The sequence below is a fragment of the Equus caballus genome, chromosome 15 (assembly GCF_041296265.1).
Source record: "Equus caballus isolate H_3958 breed thoroughbred chromosome 15, TB-T2T, whole genome shotgun sequence".
NCBI classification, from domain to species: Eukaryota; Metazoa; Chordata; class Mammalia; order Perissodactyla; family Equidae; genus Equus; species Equus caballus.
The window spans coordinates 23,056,306-23,071,971 of record NC_091698.1 but is presented as its reverse complement, the minus strand read 5'-3'; the positions used below and the strand labels follow the sequence as shown (position 1 = coordinate 23,071,971).

Below are 15,666 nucleotides of genomic sequence, written 5' to 3'. Positions count from 1 at the left end.
ATAATGTCCTTTGATGCACAAAAGTTTTTAATTTTGATGAAGTTCAGTTTATTTTTTCTTTGGTTGCTTTCGATGTCACATCTGAGAAATCATTGCCATATCTAATGTCATGAGGCTTTTTCCCAGTGTTTACTTCTAAGGATTTTTATACTTTTCACTCATGTTTAGATCTTTGATCCATTTTAAGTTAAGTTTTGTGTATGGGGTAAGGTCGTAGTCCAACTTCACTCTTTTGCATGTGACTATCCAGTTTTCCTAACACCTTTTGTTGGAAAGACTCTCCTTTCCCCATGGAATGGTCTTGGCATGTCTTGCTGTTTCTTGAAGGAGAAAGCTGTGTGCCTAGTGTCGGGGATCTTAAACATTTCCTGGCTTAGTTCTTCTGAAAGGATTAGGGCAGACTATAGGCCTTACTGTGAAACAGCGTTCCGGGCCTTCTCTCTTCAGCGGCTGCCTCCATCTTTCTCCGAGGCTCTCCTCCCTCCTTCTGCCAGCCCACTTCACAGGCTCTCCGCGTTTCATAAGCTCCTCTGATTTGAGGAGAAACCGTACCCATGAACATTTACGTTTAGAAAGAGAACCAAAGAAAGCGACATTCTTAGCCCAAAGGAATTAGTGGTGAAGGGGAGAGTTTCAGACAGCATCGGCCCCAGTCCTGGATGGCACGTGTGTGTGTTCAGTGCTGTCAGTGGACCTGCCTAGGAAGCAGGCAACCAATTGCTCATTTCCATATCAGGGAAATGTGGATGTCTGATTTCACAATGACCATAAATGCATAGTTGTCTTTCCTTTTTAGTATAAAAAATTTTGTTCTTTTCTTAGGAGCACTGCTAGAAAAACTTAATAGTGTGGGAGAAAAAGAATGGAATTTCGAGTCAGAATGATATGGATGTGAATCTCCACACTCTCCTTGTCCGTCTGGGAGGACCTTGGTCTTATTCCTCAACTTTTATATTTATGGGCCTCAGTTTTCTCTTCTATGAAGAGGTTTGTTGGGAGGTTCTGTGAAGTCACAGCATGAGAAGCATCTGGTGTGAGGAGCACCATAGTAGACAGTCAATATACACATGGAATTTCTCTTTCTCTCCCAAAAGACGATACTTATCGACTACTGAAGTGATCATATGAAAAATCAGAGAGATGTGAGCTGAGTCATGTTTGTCTTAAAGTTTTTTTCATACTCAGTTAAGAAGATTGTACCTAATACCCTTATTTTACTTTCTGGTCTCGTAGAACAAAAGAGCTCTGAGAGTGTGGGGGCAGTGGAAATCCCAGTGTGGGCTGAGCTTTCTTAGCATGTGGGAAAGTTTACTTGGCTCGTCTCTACGACTCTCTTCTGGCTCTAAGACTGGGTGCTAATGGAGTGAGCATCCCCAGCAGTTGCCATAATCCCCTCTGGCATATAGTCATAGGGCACGCAACTGCCCCGTTCCTGTGATTTTCATAATTTTGTGACCTAGAATCCACATGGCCTTTCTGTCAATCAGGGGGACGAGGTGATGCTGCTGAACCAAAAGCCCCCAAATCTCAGTGACTTAAAACAACAAAGGCACATTTATCACACAGGCCACAAGCCTGTGATGGGTCGGCAGACGCTCAGGGACCCACGCTGAAGGAACAATTGTTATTGCAAATGTTGTTAGTCGCTGTACCAAAAGGAAACAGGTCCGGGAGTGTCTCTCCTGGCTGTTAAAATTGTGGTGTAGAAGTAACATACATACATTGACCAGAAAGAGTCCTATAGCTGCACCCACCCACAGTGGGGCCAGGACGTGTGATCCCTCTGTGCGCTCAGGATGGGGGAATTGGACACATTTGGTGAACAGCGCTAATGACGACACCTCTTTGTTGTGGGGATGTCCCACTACATGGGAAATATGCTTGGTGATCAAAGTATTCCCGCCTATATTTCTTTTGAGTTATTTTTGTGGCGTATCTTGCCCAAGGGGAATTACCAGATCAATAACGTGAATAGGTTTGTAACTCTCAATACACCAAGTGCGCTTGCTTTCTGGGGCTATTGCTCTAATTTACGGGTTTTCCCACAACCCTACTGGGCTTCCAATCTTGATTTGACCTCTTAGTAGCTACACAGCCTTAGGAAATTTATTTCTGTATACCTAATTTTCCTTATTCAAAAATGATATAATAATAATTCCTACCTCATAAGGTTGGAGAATAAATGAAATAATGTGTGTAGAGCATGCAGCACGGGCCGGGCACGCACCTCCTCCCTGCGAGCTAGCTGTGGGACGACACTTCCGGTCATGCACTGTCCTTTAGACTTGTCCTCATTTGCATTTCTATGACTTGCAGTAAGATTATGCCTTTTTCAAGGTGACAGTTAACTTTCTGCATTTCTTTGTGCATGAAATGTTTGTATATCTTTTTCCTTTTTACAGCAAGATATGACATATGATATAGATATTGGCCTTATCTATTTGAATTAATTCTTTTTACTTTCAGGTAATAAGCTTTTATGACTTATTTCTTTCACATATATTTTTCACATTTTCTTCCTTCTTTGGATATAAATTGTTTTACATTTTGCTGTGCAAGTTCCTGTTCATTCCTGTCCCCCTCTTATACAACACACATTCTCATTGTCTCTGCAGATGTCCCGTCTTTCTTAGGTAGCCAGGAACTTAGCTGAAATAATTATATTTTTATGTTTTTATACTTAAAAAATAGTTTTAATTAATATCCTCTGTCCTTCCCTCTATTTCCTCCATATTTCTATCAGTGTTTTGCCTCTGTTCTTTTCCCAGTTCTAGGGTCTTGCTAGAATTATGATAGTGTGATTATAGTTAGGCCAACCAGAAAAAAATGTAAAAAATCAAATAAACAAACTTATTAATTTCCTTTATGCAGTTTTGCAAAAATGTTTTATAGCTCTTACACAAAGCTCTCAGCAGTTTTTGAAATTTGACTTCAGTAAACGATTCCCAAAAGAAGTAAAGGAAATTTTCTTTATACGGAAACAGCGGCTCTTAGGAAGCACCCTCTCCATTTGGATATGGTTCCCTGGACCAGGGAGTTGGAGCATGCTGGGGCCGTGCTCAAGGACCCCCAGAACCTGGAAGGGTTTAGGCCCCTTCGAAGAGTACTTGGGGACTTCTGAGTGGCCCTGGACGGCGTTGAAATCAAGCTTGTGGGGGGTCCTTTGGGAAAAACGTGGACTACATCACCATTTCTATACAGTAATTCTGATGCGGCACTTTTTCATCCCCCAAGGATTCAAAAGGATCTGGGACATAACTATTGCAATACGAATCAAGAAAATGCAGGATGCAGGATTTAGTGGGACTGGGGAAATTACTCATTTCATTTAGTTTTGCTTTTATTTAACCTTGCCATTTATTGTCATTTTTCCCCTTTTAAATCAGAAACGCCTCGTACTGCTATGAAATGTCCACTGAGCTCAGGGTTTTTGAGAAGACAGAAGCTGCCCTGACTTACATCTCATACCCGCAGATCCTAACCTTGTCAACCTCTGGCTTACTAGTTTGCCCTGAGCTGAGTGAATTCACCCGGAACAAAACTGACGTGGAGGTTCAATGGTACAAGGTACATCTTTAAAAGTTGCCAGTTAATAAAAATCTTTTTTACTACCCATAGGAAAGACATAAAATACCCATTCAGAAGACAAAACATTTGCTTTTATATTTCTGGGTTTTTAAAATCAGTTAATTATAAAAGGGTCATGATTACTACGTTCCATTGATCCCTGTGTGGCTTGGATGAGGGTCCTTAGAATAGTGATCTGAGAAGACAGAATACAAAATGAATCCAGAGTAAATAACAGCTGGAGAAAATAGCTTTTTACTCTGTCATCTGTCTATAAAAATTTAGAAAAAACTGCTAGTTTATTTAAGAACTTTATACACATATTGATGGAGTTTTTTAAAAGCTCCTTTGGGTTAAAGGAATAAATGTAAACTCAATTTGTTCTCTTGCCTGGTGGAATAAACACCATGATCAGATCACCTGTGTAGACCAGGCGTGGGCAAACTGCAGCCCGGGCCCACACCAGGCTGCCACCTGCTTCTGTATGGCTCGCAAGCTTAGGATAGTTTTCAGTTTTTTAAATGGTTAAAAAAAATGGAAGGAAGAATGATATTTTGTGACATGTGAAAATGATACAAAATTCAAATTTTGGTGTCCATAGATAAGATTTTACTGTAACACCGCTGCGCTCACTTGTTTCCACACTTTCACACTGCAGTGACAGAGTTGACTAGTTGGACAGAGGCCACGCAGACCATAGGCCTAAAGTATTTACTATCTGGCCCTTTACAGAAAAAGTGTGCCGACCCCTGATACAGGCCATAGATTATACTGAAAAGTACAGTTATTTGTTTAATCATTGATAGAAATTAACCCTTTAATCAAGAATTAGGTTCATTTAAAAAACTTATATGGAAATAATGAAACGGATATATATATATATATAAAACACTACATTGCAACATGTTTACTGCAGCATTGTTTATAAGAAGATATTAGAAACAAGGCAATGTTCACCATTAGGAATTGGTTAAACTTAAGTTTCTCACTGGGAATAGTGGAATATCACATAACTATTTACAAAAATGAGATAGTTTTATATGTATCAACATGGAAAGATATATACAATTTTGTTATAGTTTTTAAAAGGCGTTAGATGGTATATGCTGTATTTCCCATTTATGTAAAAATATTGTTACCTGTATTTAAAAATATGGAGGAATATACACTGAAATGATAAAACACGTTTTGGGAATAAGAAAGGACCGTCAGTTTCTACTTTTCATAAGTCAGTATTACATAATTCTTTTTACAACGTTGAATGACTTTGCTAATCACCAAAGTAGTAAAGATATTTCTACTGTGTAAAAAAAAAAGCGAAGAACTTCCTTTAACTTAGGAAATAATGTGTCATTCCTTAATCTATATAAATTTTCCAATATAATCTCAATCAACATTATCTGTAACTTTGTCATAATTATTAAAATGTGCCTTTTCAGAAAAAAAAGAATAGGTTAACCAGTTGACTGGTATTATGACTTCAACATATATAAGATATCAATTTAATACTGGAAACTTAAATGATTTCCCAAAAGTAGAGGAAAAACGCCAGCTCCTGTGAATGAGCCAGCCCCACTAGGGGGCGAATTCTCTCTTGGTTCAGGAAGAACGTGAAAAGGACAGGCGCGAGGTCTCACCGGTAGAGGAAAGAGCACTGGGTTTGAGACCCTGCTCCTTTGTTTACCTTTGTGCTGCCTTGGCCACATTATTTCGCCTCTCAAACCTGTTTCCTCTGCAAAATGTCATTAGTCTCTCCTCCTGCCCGGGACTGTCTGGAAGATTAGATGGAGCACGGTGTATGAAGCACCTAGTGTGGGGCTTGACCTACAGAAGGTGCTTGATAAGTAAGGATGGACAGAGAGATCATGGTGGGGCTTAATAATATGTGTTCCCTTCATAATAATGCGAAGCATTGCTGAGCTAGTCATTGCTTGTACTGTGTAAAAGTCTGTTGTAAACCCCCTGACTTGTACCCCAATGATGTAGGGACTGTTAATAGCTCCATTTTACAGATTAAGAACCAGAGCTACAGAAACGTAAGGAATTTGCCCAAGGTCACACAGTTGGTAGATGGTGACGCCAAAACCCTAACTCAGCACCCCAGGCCCTGGGCACCAGTGCCCTGCAGGGGATCCCTGGTGGCTCACGGGCCTTGGACCAACTGTGGTGATGGGTCCCCTGTGGCATTTTTCATATTTGACCACTCATGTTAGGAACAATAAAACTCTCAATTATATATATTGTGCGGTAATACTTTATGAGCCATGTGGCTGACAAACCATTCCAGTTACGTCTGCGTTCCCATTCAGGGTAAGATTCTGAAATGACTCAGGGTTCTATTTGACTATAGCAAGCTTTCGATCATCATGGTTTTGACAGTGATGTTCCTGAGAACATTTTGTGCTCGTTCGGATGTTTTCTTAAATCCCGTTCACTGTTTCTGTATTATTGGAGGCTTTGCTCTTGAGAGTCTATTAAGCAGAACCCACAGTACCTTTGTCTATATGAAAAAGTGTGGCCTCATTTCTCACATTTAGTTTTCTCTTGCAAATTTTTCTCCATCTCTACCGGCTCATAAAATTGAAATGAATTTTAAAGTAGTTACTGCAACATCATCTCTTCTGAACATTGTTTTCCGAGTCACCATGACTGCATAACAGCCCCCCCCCCCCCGCCCCGGGTATTTCCTAAGGCCTGTAGGCAGCTATTAGGCCATAAGTGTGCTTGTATTTTAAACGGCCTACTTTGTCAAAGGAGAGTTTCTTTTTTTCCCACTGTGCTTAAACAAATGTGCTTTAAACATCGTTGTTCAACAAATCCAGCAATTTTATTTGTTTCATATGTTAACAAACTGCCTCTCCTAAAAATACAGTTAAAATTATATCCACAGTCCAACATTTGCAAAGTAAAAGTAAATTCCAGGGCAATTCTTGGGTTGCAAATTCAACGTTGACTGACAATACTGATGCTGTTCATAGCTTTTGAGATATAAATTAGTATACAGTGTAACTTTGAAAAACATTTTCCCTAAGGATTCTGTCCTTTTGGATCAAGACAACGAGAAGTTTCTAAGTGTGGCAGGACCCCCTCGTTTACTCGTACAAAATGTGTCTATGGAGGATGCGGGCTATTACAGCTGTGTCATGACCTTGATCCACAATGGCACACGAGTCAACATCACTAGAAATATCGAACTCCGTGTCCAGAGTAAGTACTTGCCGTCAAGGTACCCCTTCACCTTGGGTCACTAACAAGCACGCAAAGAGCAAATTAGAGTTCGCATAGAATTCCTTGAGTGTCTTTGGTATGAAAGGAAGACAGATACGTCAACTGTCTTAAAGCATCAGGCTAAGAAGACTGTGACACTTTGAGAAGTAGAAAGCGGGCTGTTAACCTACCATGAGGAAAGCTGGATCCCTGGGTGTCGATAGGGTTCCAAGTCTGAGGCCACAACACACCACTAGAGGGGGCCAGGCAATGGTCCTCTGGTAGGTTCTCTTGGAAAGCCCCCTTTGGGAGGTCTGCAGCTCCAGGGCCAGCCGTCAGAACATAGTTGCCGTAACTTTATGTGTAATTCTAGGATACCAGGATTTTCTTGGACTCTTCAGTTAGAAGGCATATTCAGTAAAAATTGCCCTTTTTTCGTCTCCCCCAAGGCATGTCTACTTGCCTTTGAATCCAGGCTTTCAAATAGTGTGCGCTCTCTTTGCTTTAAATGATTTCTACCTGAACAATGTAGTGAACAGAATCGATTAGCATTTAAAATTTGCTCAGCTCTTCCTCCGCACCTCCTCCGTGCTGGACGAGGGCATGGTCCTCGCTTGGTCCAAGGGCTTAAAAGCATTTAAGTCTCGACTCTGTCCTGGAGAGCATGCCATTTTTCTTCACTTTATATACTGAATACACAATTGGAGTCTTTTAAGGGCAATTCAGAGAGCTTTGGAAGTCTACTAAAGTTAAATAATTGGTCTATGGGGGAAAAAGACTTTTTTTCTCACAGAGAATCCAGAGATTCAGTTTTACTACAGGGAAAATCATGTCTCCCATGAACCGAAATCTCTAGATTATTTTTCTTTTACTGTCTTGAGAGAATTCATTCATATCAACCGCCCGTTCCCCCTCAGGGAATCACCGAGACTTCCCGTGACTTTGAAGGGACCCGTCATTATTCTGTTTGTGTGATACCGCACGGGAACACTAGGGGGCGGCCAACCTACGTGTTATCCTGTGTTGTGCTCACACTGTATCCCTGGCGTTCTCACAGGGTGGTCCTGGGCCAGCAGTGCGGCATCACCTGGGTACTCACTGGACATGCCAAATCTCAGGCCCCAGCCCAGACCTGATAGCCGCGCGGGTGGGGGTCGGGGGCGTAGCAATGCCTGTTTAGGAAGCCCCCACTCTGATGCGTCCTCAAGTGTGAGAACCACTGACATACTTAGTCCATGAGGCTGCTTTCTGCCCGCTCCATGCGCCAGCCTCTGTAACAGCCATGTGGCTGTGAGGGGAGGGACAGGCTCCTGGTCACCGTCAGGAAGCCGCTGCTCCTTAGGCTCTCCCGCCATGCTGCCTAATGCTTACTCGCGTTAGGGCTTCCAAATGCTCTCGGGTGGAAGAAGCGAGGATGGCGCGAGCAGTTGCAGAGGCGGCCGCCCTTCACCCACTCCCCAGCCGTCCTTTTTGTTCCAGTTCAGGTGCCAGTTTCTTCACGCTGCTGGGAGACCCTCCTCTTGTGGAGCTGGGTTCTGATTCCTGGGAGGTCCACCTCTGCCTCCCCAGAGTTTATCTCAATTAACAAGACCCAGTGGCCAATGCTGGGTCACTATGTTTCTCTCTCACTGCGGGATTAGCATTACACACAGCTGCTCCCCAAGCCCGTGTGCCTTTGTTTGGAGGTGATTCTTCGGTATTCTGTGTCAGACACTTGGGGAAACAGAGGTGGAGTGGGGGGAGAGATTTTAGGGCAAGTAGACCTTGTGGTAAAACCTGTCCCGTGGACATCAGGAACGTTACCATTAAGAATTTATCCAGGAAGCCAGGGAGGGGAATGGTTAATCGTTTATCACAGAGCAAAGAACCTCTGTCAGCGGAATGTGTGTTCAATTGTGGCCTCTTCCAGTAATCTCTCTTCTGGGAAAGGCATTGGCCAAAGATGCTCAATTTGTGGAGAGGCTGTTTCCTTTGCCAGACAAAGGCCAAATCTCACAATCGCTGGCCAGACTGGAAAAGATAACTTGGTTAATTATTTAAACAACGGAACTTGAGCCTTAGCTTGAAATGAAGGCTTTCCTAATTGAGTCCCTTTTTTCTCATTTCTTTCTCAGAAAGAAGAGAGGAGACTGTTCCTGTGATTGTCTCCCCCCGCCAGACCATACTGGCTTCACTGGGTAAGGCTGCACGACTGTGTTGCCCACGGGTGTGTCTGCCACTGCACCCGCCCGGTTGGTGTGAGGCGGGCTGGGTGGAGACCCGGAGCCCCAGCGCAGGGGGCTGAGATAACAAATGTGGGAGCAGTCCTTTGTCAAGTGTGGTTAGAAATGGCATGGTTTGAAAACAGGTATACTTTGCTTCATGAAAACTCTATCTACAAAAATCCAAATGTAAATTCTGAACATTTTGGTGGCAGTTATTAACTGTACTAAAGGATTAACGGCGTGACTCTCTTACGTAGCCAGCACCTGTAGTATATTTAAAATAATTCACTTTACCAAAAGTTGGCTGATGCTCAGCGTTTCTCTGAGATTCCGTTTGTAAAGAGAGGCCAGCCCTGCCACTGCTGGTCCCTCAGAGATGGTTTCTTGTTGCTAAAATTGCTGGTCAGCTGGTCAGTGGGGTGATGGAAATGATTGACAGGGTTTTCTGTTTCCCACCCTGTTGTGAGGCGGGCCGTCTTGGCCAGCACACGGTTCCTTATTGTCTACTGGGATGCCATTCAGTCTCAACATTGACCCTGTAGAAAGGCCTTATTTCTCCCATTTTCCAGAAGGAAAAGCTGCCCAGGGGGGTCATGGTGGCTCAGGGATGGTCAAAAAGCCACTCTTAGGTCAGGCTGAGGTCCACACTCAGGCCTGTGTGTCTGTGAAGCCTCTACCTTTTCTACTTGTTTGTTTTTGTCTCACAGTTTTTAGGTCTTCTGCTCATTTGTTAAACCCTGGCTGCAGAGTCCTATCTATCTATCTATCATCTACCATCTGTCTATCTCTTCTGTTTGATATTGGGCTTATATTTTAAATTTTAATGGGTGGCTGTAAGAAGGATGGCTTTGCAGATACTGGGTTCATTGCCTGCCATGTGAGTTGCAGCTCCCAGCAGCTGCCTTGGCTCTCGGAGCAACCACCTGGAAACCTGGGGAGGTGGGGACACGGGCTAGTGCTGACAGGTGTCCCCTGCCGATGGGGGCTGAGTTTCCCACCCTGTTGCTTTGAATGCACTGACCCATGTGGCAGTCACAGGAGGCCAGAGTTAATGCCTTGCTTTTGGCTGAGACGTCTTTAAGGTCATAGGGGCGGTGAAGGAGGGGCAAGAACCAGCTTTCTGAGCCGGAAGTGGGGCCAGGTGCATTAAAAGACACCACACAGGGAGGCATATCAGCGAGGAGGAAGAAGCAAATGAGAAGGATTTGTTCATTTTTTCCCCTTCTCCCCTTTGGTAACTTAAAAAATATAACTTATAGATTGAGGCAGGGGGCCCAGTGCTGTCACGTTGCACAGCCGTAGGAGGCACCACTCAGATAAAATACAGTGGCTTTTTAAAGGGCTAAGCCCACATGAGCATGATCTGAGAGCGGAGCGTTCCCAAGGGGACCCTGAGAGCTGAGACCAGCAATAGGCAGAGAGGAAGAAACCACACTTTAATCTGGATTTTTTGAGGTAACTAGAATAAACTGTGGAAGCAGACAGCCCTTGAAGTCAGAATGCCCCATAGGAGCTGAGTGGCCTTGGGGAAGCCACGTGCTTCCAGGTTTTCATCTGCCACGAAGACCAGTTGAAGGAACTGGAGACACTTGGTAAATACTGATGCTCCGTGTGAATGGAACCATTCGAGGGAACTAAGTTTCCTTCTAAGAAAAGAATCGACTGTTGAGGGGTATTTGAGGAGATGGGGAAGGGGCCACTGCCCTGATTTGCGGGCAGACACGAGGAGCTGGGGAGACCCCTGTTCGCCAGCTGGGTTCTGACTTTCGATGTGCTGTGTCTTGCTGTACACAGGGTCAAGACTGATAATCCCGTGTAAGGTGTTTCTGGGAGCCGGCACACAGTGGACCACCGATCTGTGGTGGATGGCCAACAACACCAACATAGACATTGCCTACCGGGGAGGTCGCGTGACGGAGGGGCAGCGCCAGTAAGTGGGCGGAGATCTCCTTTGTCAGCTTAGAAGAGTCTTCTGGGCAGAGCTGTTGTGAGGCCCCTGTAGGCTCTACTCTTCCTTTTAGAGACAATGTCATGTCCAACCTATCAATACAACACATGTTCCACATTAGAAATAGTTTTTTTGGCTCTAAACGGTTGGATTTTTAGAATTTTAAAAGTTGAGTTTTGCTAAGATTTATGAATCGTTCTTGAGAATCTAACTTTCTATATAACTATAGAAGCTGCAGCTGACAACTTGGCATTGGCGTTGCATTTTCTAGCTGCTTAATTAAACCTTCGTTTCTTGGTTTTTTGCAGTTTTTGGAAAAATACTTTGGAGTTAATACATTTCCATTCCCCACTCTGCAACCTGAGTGTCAAACATTTTCCCAAACCTTTAAAAGGACTCTGGCACTTATCACCGTGTCGGAGAGCCTCCTCCAATTTTCAGGGAGCCGTGGGCTGCCTCAGTCTCTCAGGAAGGGTAATAGGAAAAGAAAGAAAGAATTCTGTTCCCAGAAGCTTTCGTCTCTGGAAAGTGTTTTCTCACTCTCAAAGCAGAGCAATCTGACCTTGTAAATGGGAACCATTTGTTTATGAGGAAGGGAGACCATTATATCCAAATTATAAAGTACTTTTAAAATTATAGTTCACTACTCCGAATTAGCCTGTACTTTTGCTGGCCAAATTTTTGTCTTTTTGGAAAGGCTTATCAAAAAGTCCTTTCTGGATGCAATTTAACAGATACAAATTACGTGTGGTTAGCACAATTGTTTGTTTGCAAGTCTTCGTTGAGAAAAGTTTGGGCACCAATAACGTGCCTCATGTCAACGAACTCACACTGCACATCTACTTGAAGGAGTCTGCTTTTCTCCTGTAGACAAAAAAAGTGGTCTTAGTGGATCCACATCAGCAATATTTTTATCACACAGCTGGGTAATAGAGAAGCCTTTCGGATCCCGGTGACGTTACCCATGGCAGTCGTGCTCACTAGAGCCGTTCCTCCTGGCTTGACTGCAGCCTCCGCTCTGCACTCGAGATTCCAGAGTGAGGGTTGGCAAAGGGCTGGATTCCTGGAAACTGCCTGCCCTTCAGTATGCAAATGACTTATTGGTGATACAGTCATATTTTCCAAAACTAGACCTTTTTATTCCCACTGCTGGTTCTTTGTCCATCAAGAGCCTTAAGAGTTTTTCCATTATCCAAACTAAGCTGGCTCCTAAGTTCTTCCTGTAACAAGTGTCCTGTTACAGCGACCAACATCTTCAGTGTCTCTCCTACCTTGAGGAACAGGCTTAGAAAGTCTCCCGAATAAGTAACAGTTGTAACGGTAAGTTCTCCTAACTTTATGAATCTCGAAATCAGTCTAAGCACAAGGGATCCTTCTGGCCAAGAACGCTTGGGTGTCTAGGTTGTAAAGATGAGCCTGCATTTGATTCACCATGTTTAAGTAAATGTTTTCTAACCCAGGGAGTACTCAGAAAATAATGAGAACTACATCGAAGTGCCATTGATTTTTGATCCAGTCATAAGAGAGGATTTGAACACGGATTTTAAATGTGTTACCTATAACACACGGAGTTTTCAGACGCTACATACCACAGTCAAAGAAGGTATGTATTTTGCAGACAGTAAAGGGGAAAACATGTTGAATGTTCTGTGGATGCTAGACAAAGCTACTAGTTCTCCAGATGATTACTTAGGAGGGCCCTTGTGTTTCCTGCTGCTGGAGTGTTTGAAAGCAAATCTCTCATTTTTTATGACTTTTGTTGTTGTTGTTGCCAGCCAGGAGGCTGGCTTTGAGAAGTTATACTCAAATATAGCAAGCTGATTTTTGGAAAAAAGATACAATGGTTCTGTGATAAACTTTAAAAAACCCTGTCCTCATGTGATTCTGCCCTGGATCAGCAGGACTAGCTGTCCTTTCACGACCCCTCAAGGAGGGGGAGACATTCTTTATCGCAAGGCTGAGATACTGCATCCTCTAGGAGCTGGGGACTGAAAGATACCCCGGGCTCGGGGCAGCTTTAGGGTTAGAGTCATCAGTCAACAGGAAGTGAAGTGTGAGAGCATAGCCAACTCGACCTCGTGTCCATTTAAGGACATTTAAAAAAGAAGAAAAGAAACACCTGTGTTATCATTGTGACCAGATTGATTCCTTCTCAATGCTTAAGCACCAGGCAGGAAAGGAAGATGCAGCTAATGTAATCTGTTGACAGCCAGGAGGACAGCAAGGGGCAAGCTGGAATGATCCCCAGCTGGAATCTCATCATGCCTTCTGGGCAGTCTGCAGCAATCAAAGAAACACACATTACTCAACATTCTCCGTGTTTTCTGGGGAGGCAGCTGCAGACACACTTTTAATTGGAAAGCTGAGGATCTGGTTAAGCCTCAGGGCAGAGAATGATAACACGACACAGCTTTTCTCCACCTGTGGTCTGTGCCCCAGCAGCATCACCCACTTGAGTCACTAGTTGAAAAATCCCTGGGCTCACCCCAGATCTACCCAGTCAAATTCTCCTGGGGTGAGGCCAAAGACTGCAATTAGCCAGCTGCTTTTGTACTAAAGTTTGAGAACCATTGTCCTAGAACACATACGCAAAGGCTGAGATTTCAGATCCTATCCATGAGAGAGTTGGTACAGGCTTGGAAATGGAGGAGTCCATAGAAAGCAGAATCCACTGCAGGGCTGAAATTAGTGACCCAAAGGAACCTGTGGTTTGTCCGTCCTGACGCTGGGAACCGTGAAATGTTTCTATAACACTAGCCCTGCCCCTGCGTGTCCTTCGCTGCGTTGGCTATGACTGATCTCCGAGGGCAGAGCTGACCGGTTCACCAGGACCGAGAGGTGCATCTGAATGGCTGCTCAGAAAATCAAAGCTTCACTTGTGTCTAAGCTGTGGAATTTTAAGGTGTAAGAATCATCTGGAGAAATAGTCTGAGATTGTGTTGATTCTTGAATGCCTAGACAGACTATGATAAATGGTAGCTTAAAAATGTAGAATTCTGACCTCATCATCACTGTGTCCAATAGCACTCATGTTCTTGTGTTTCCTTGTTAACTCTTTATTCAGTCTGTTCCTACATTTTCATAACACAGAGGTACCAAGGAGTAGGATATAAAATAGCTGGATCTAAGCAATAATCTGGACACCTAAGGCTCCTTTATTCAAAGTTTGTTTAGTTTTCTTTTTTACTTTATTTAATCCTCATGACACTCATGCTCATTGGAAAAGGGCACATTGTACCTGGCCGTGTCACTGTTGGCTGGTTGAGACCTAAACAGGTGATATCGTATGTACACTACTGAGCCAGTGGAGCCAGGTTAGACCCTTATACCTGCCCTGCACTCCCGTGTTGTTTCTCTCTGGTGGATGTTTTTTTTTTTTTTGAGGAAGATTAGCTCTGAGTTAACATCCATTGCCAATTTTCCTCTCTTTTTTTTTTTCTGCATGAAGAAGATTAGCCCTGAGCTAACATCTCTGCCAGTCTTCCTTTATTTTGTACATGGGTCGCTGCCACAGCATGGCTTGTTGAGTGGTATAGGTCTGCGCCTAGGATCCGAGCTTGGGAACCTGGCTGCCAAAGCAGAGCACAGCAAACTTCAACCACTTGGCCATGGGGACGACCCCTCTCTGGTGGATTTTTATTCTACCTTGCTTGTTTCCCAAAGGCCACAGATATTATTCTCAAATATCCTTGATCTTAGTGTAAGGGACAAACTCTCTCAAAATCAATGCACGTTTCTTAGGAAAAACAAACTCTACTTCCTTTCTTCTCTGTAAACCTGCACTGCCCTGTCCTCTTTGGCAGTGAGAGAATGTTCAACCCCTGATGTCACTCTGTTCTTCCTACAGCCGCCACGTTCCCCTGGGGGACTGTACTGGCCCCTCTTTTGCTGGTCTTCTTGGTTTTGGGAGGAATATGGATGCGCAATCGGTGCAAACACAGACGTGGAAAAGCGTATGGTTTGACTGCATTAAAGATTGAGCGTCAAGTTTTTCAATCTTATCCAAGTAAAATAAAGGAAATAAAATAATTCAAATACAAACGATATGCTTTCTTATGGAAGTGGCTCTGCCTTTTTGAGAGACTCTGTTATTTTCCTCGGTTGTTTAACAAAGCTGCTGAGTTTATAGTGGGTTTGTAGTAAAGCGCTGAAGTATTAATGTAAAATTTATTCTGAGACTGATTGACAGGAGCAAATGAGGAGCGTGTGGGTGGGGTGAGTAGCGCTCTGCTATGTGTGACCTATTTAAGAGTGAGGGGCCTGAATAAGGCCAGAATAAGAGTTGACAACATCTAAATGAGTTTTGAAATTCATTCATTCATCATTTAACAAAAATGTATTGAAAGTTTATTCCAGCTATGCTCTATGGGAGGTGTTATAGATACAAAGATAGTTAAGACATAATTTGCCTTTTCAGGAAGATGGAATTTCATTTTGAGACTGGAAAGGATGATTTAGAAATGCCGAAGAAGAAGAAAGAGCAAGGATTGCGGAATTTTTTCAAAAGGATGATCCAAAAGATAGCAATTAAAAAAGAATAGATTGTCAGGAAAATACACGTTAGAACATATTAGTGAACTGAGAAATAGACTCAATTTCATAACATAGCTTCTGAAAATAAAGAGAAAGGAAGAGTATTGAGATAATTGCATACACATTGGGAAAAAATAATCAAAGCTTCTGTTATACCGTATACTGGAAAAAAATTCCAGTTAAAGTAAAAAAAATAAAATTACAGGG

General features: G+C 43.2%; 1 protein-coding gene across 4 annotated transcripts in view; it reads left to right on the top strand.

Moving 5' to 3' along the window:
• Positions 1 to 14,970, top strand: part of IL1R2 (interleukin 1 receptor type 2) — a 36,604-nt gene extending 21,634 nt beyond the window's left edge. For 3 of the 4 annotated variants that reach the window (XM_023618377.2, XM_070234720.1, XM_005599765.4), the window contains 6 exons: positions 3,387 to 3,567; positions 6,600 to 6,774; positions 8,889 to 8,951; positions 10,773 to 10,908; positions 12,387 to 12,529; positions 14,774 to 14,970. In XM_023618377.2, the coding sequence (XP_023474145.1) occupies positions 3,387 to 3,567; positions 6,600 to 6,774; positions 8,889 to 8,951; positions 10,773 to 10,908; positions 12,387 to 12,529; positions 14,774 to 14,955 (880 nt within the window). In that variant the 3' untranslated portion in view covers positions 14,956 to 14,970. 4 annotated transcript variants of the gene reach the window in all.
• Positions 14,971 to 15,666: the final 696 nt, after the last annotated feature.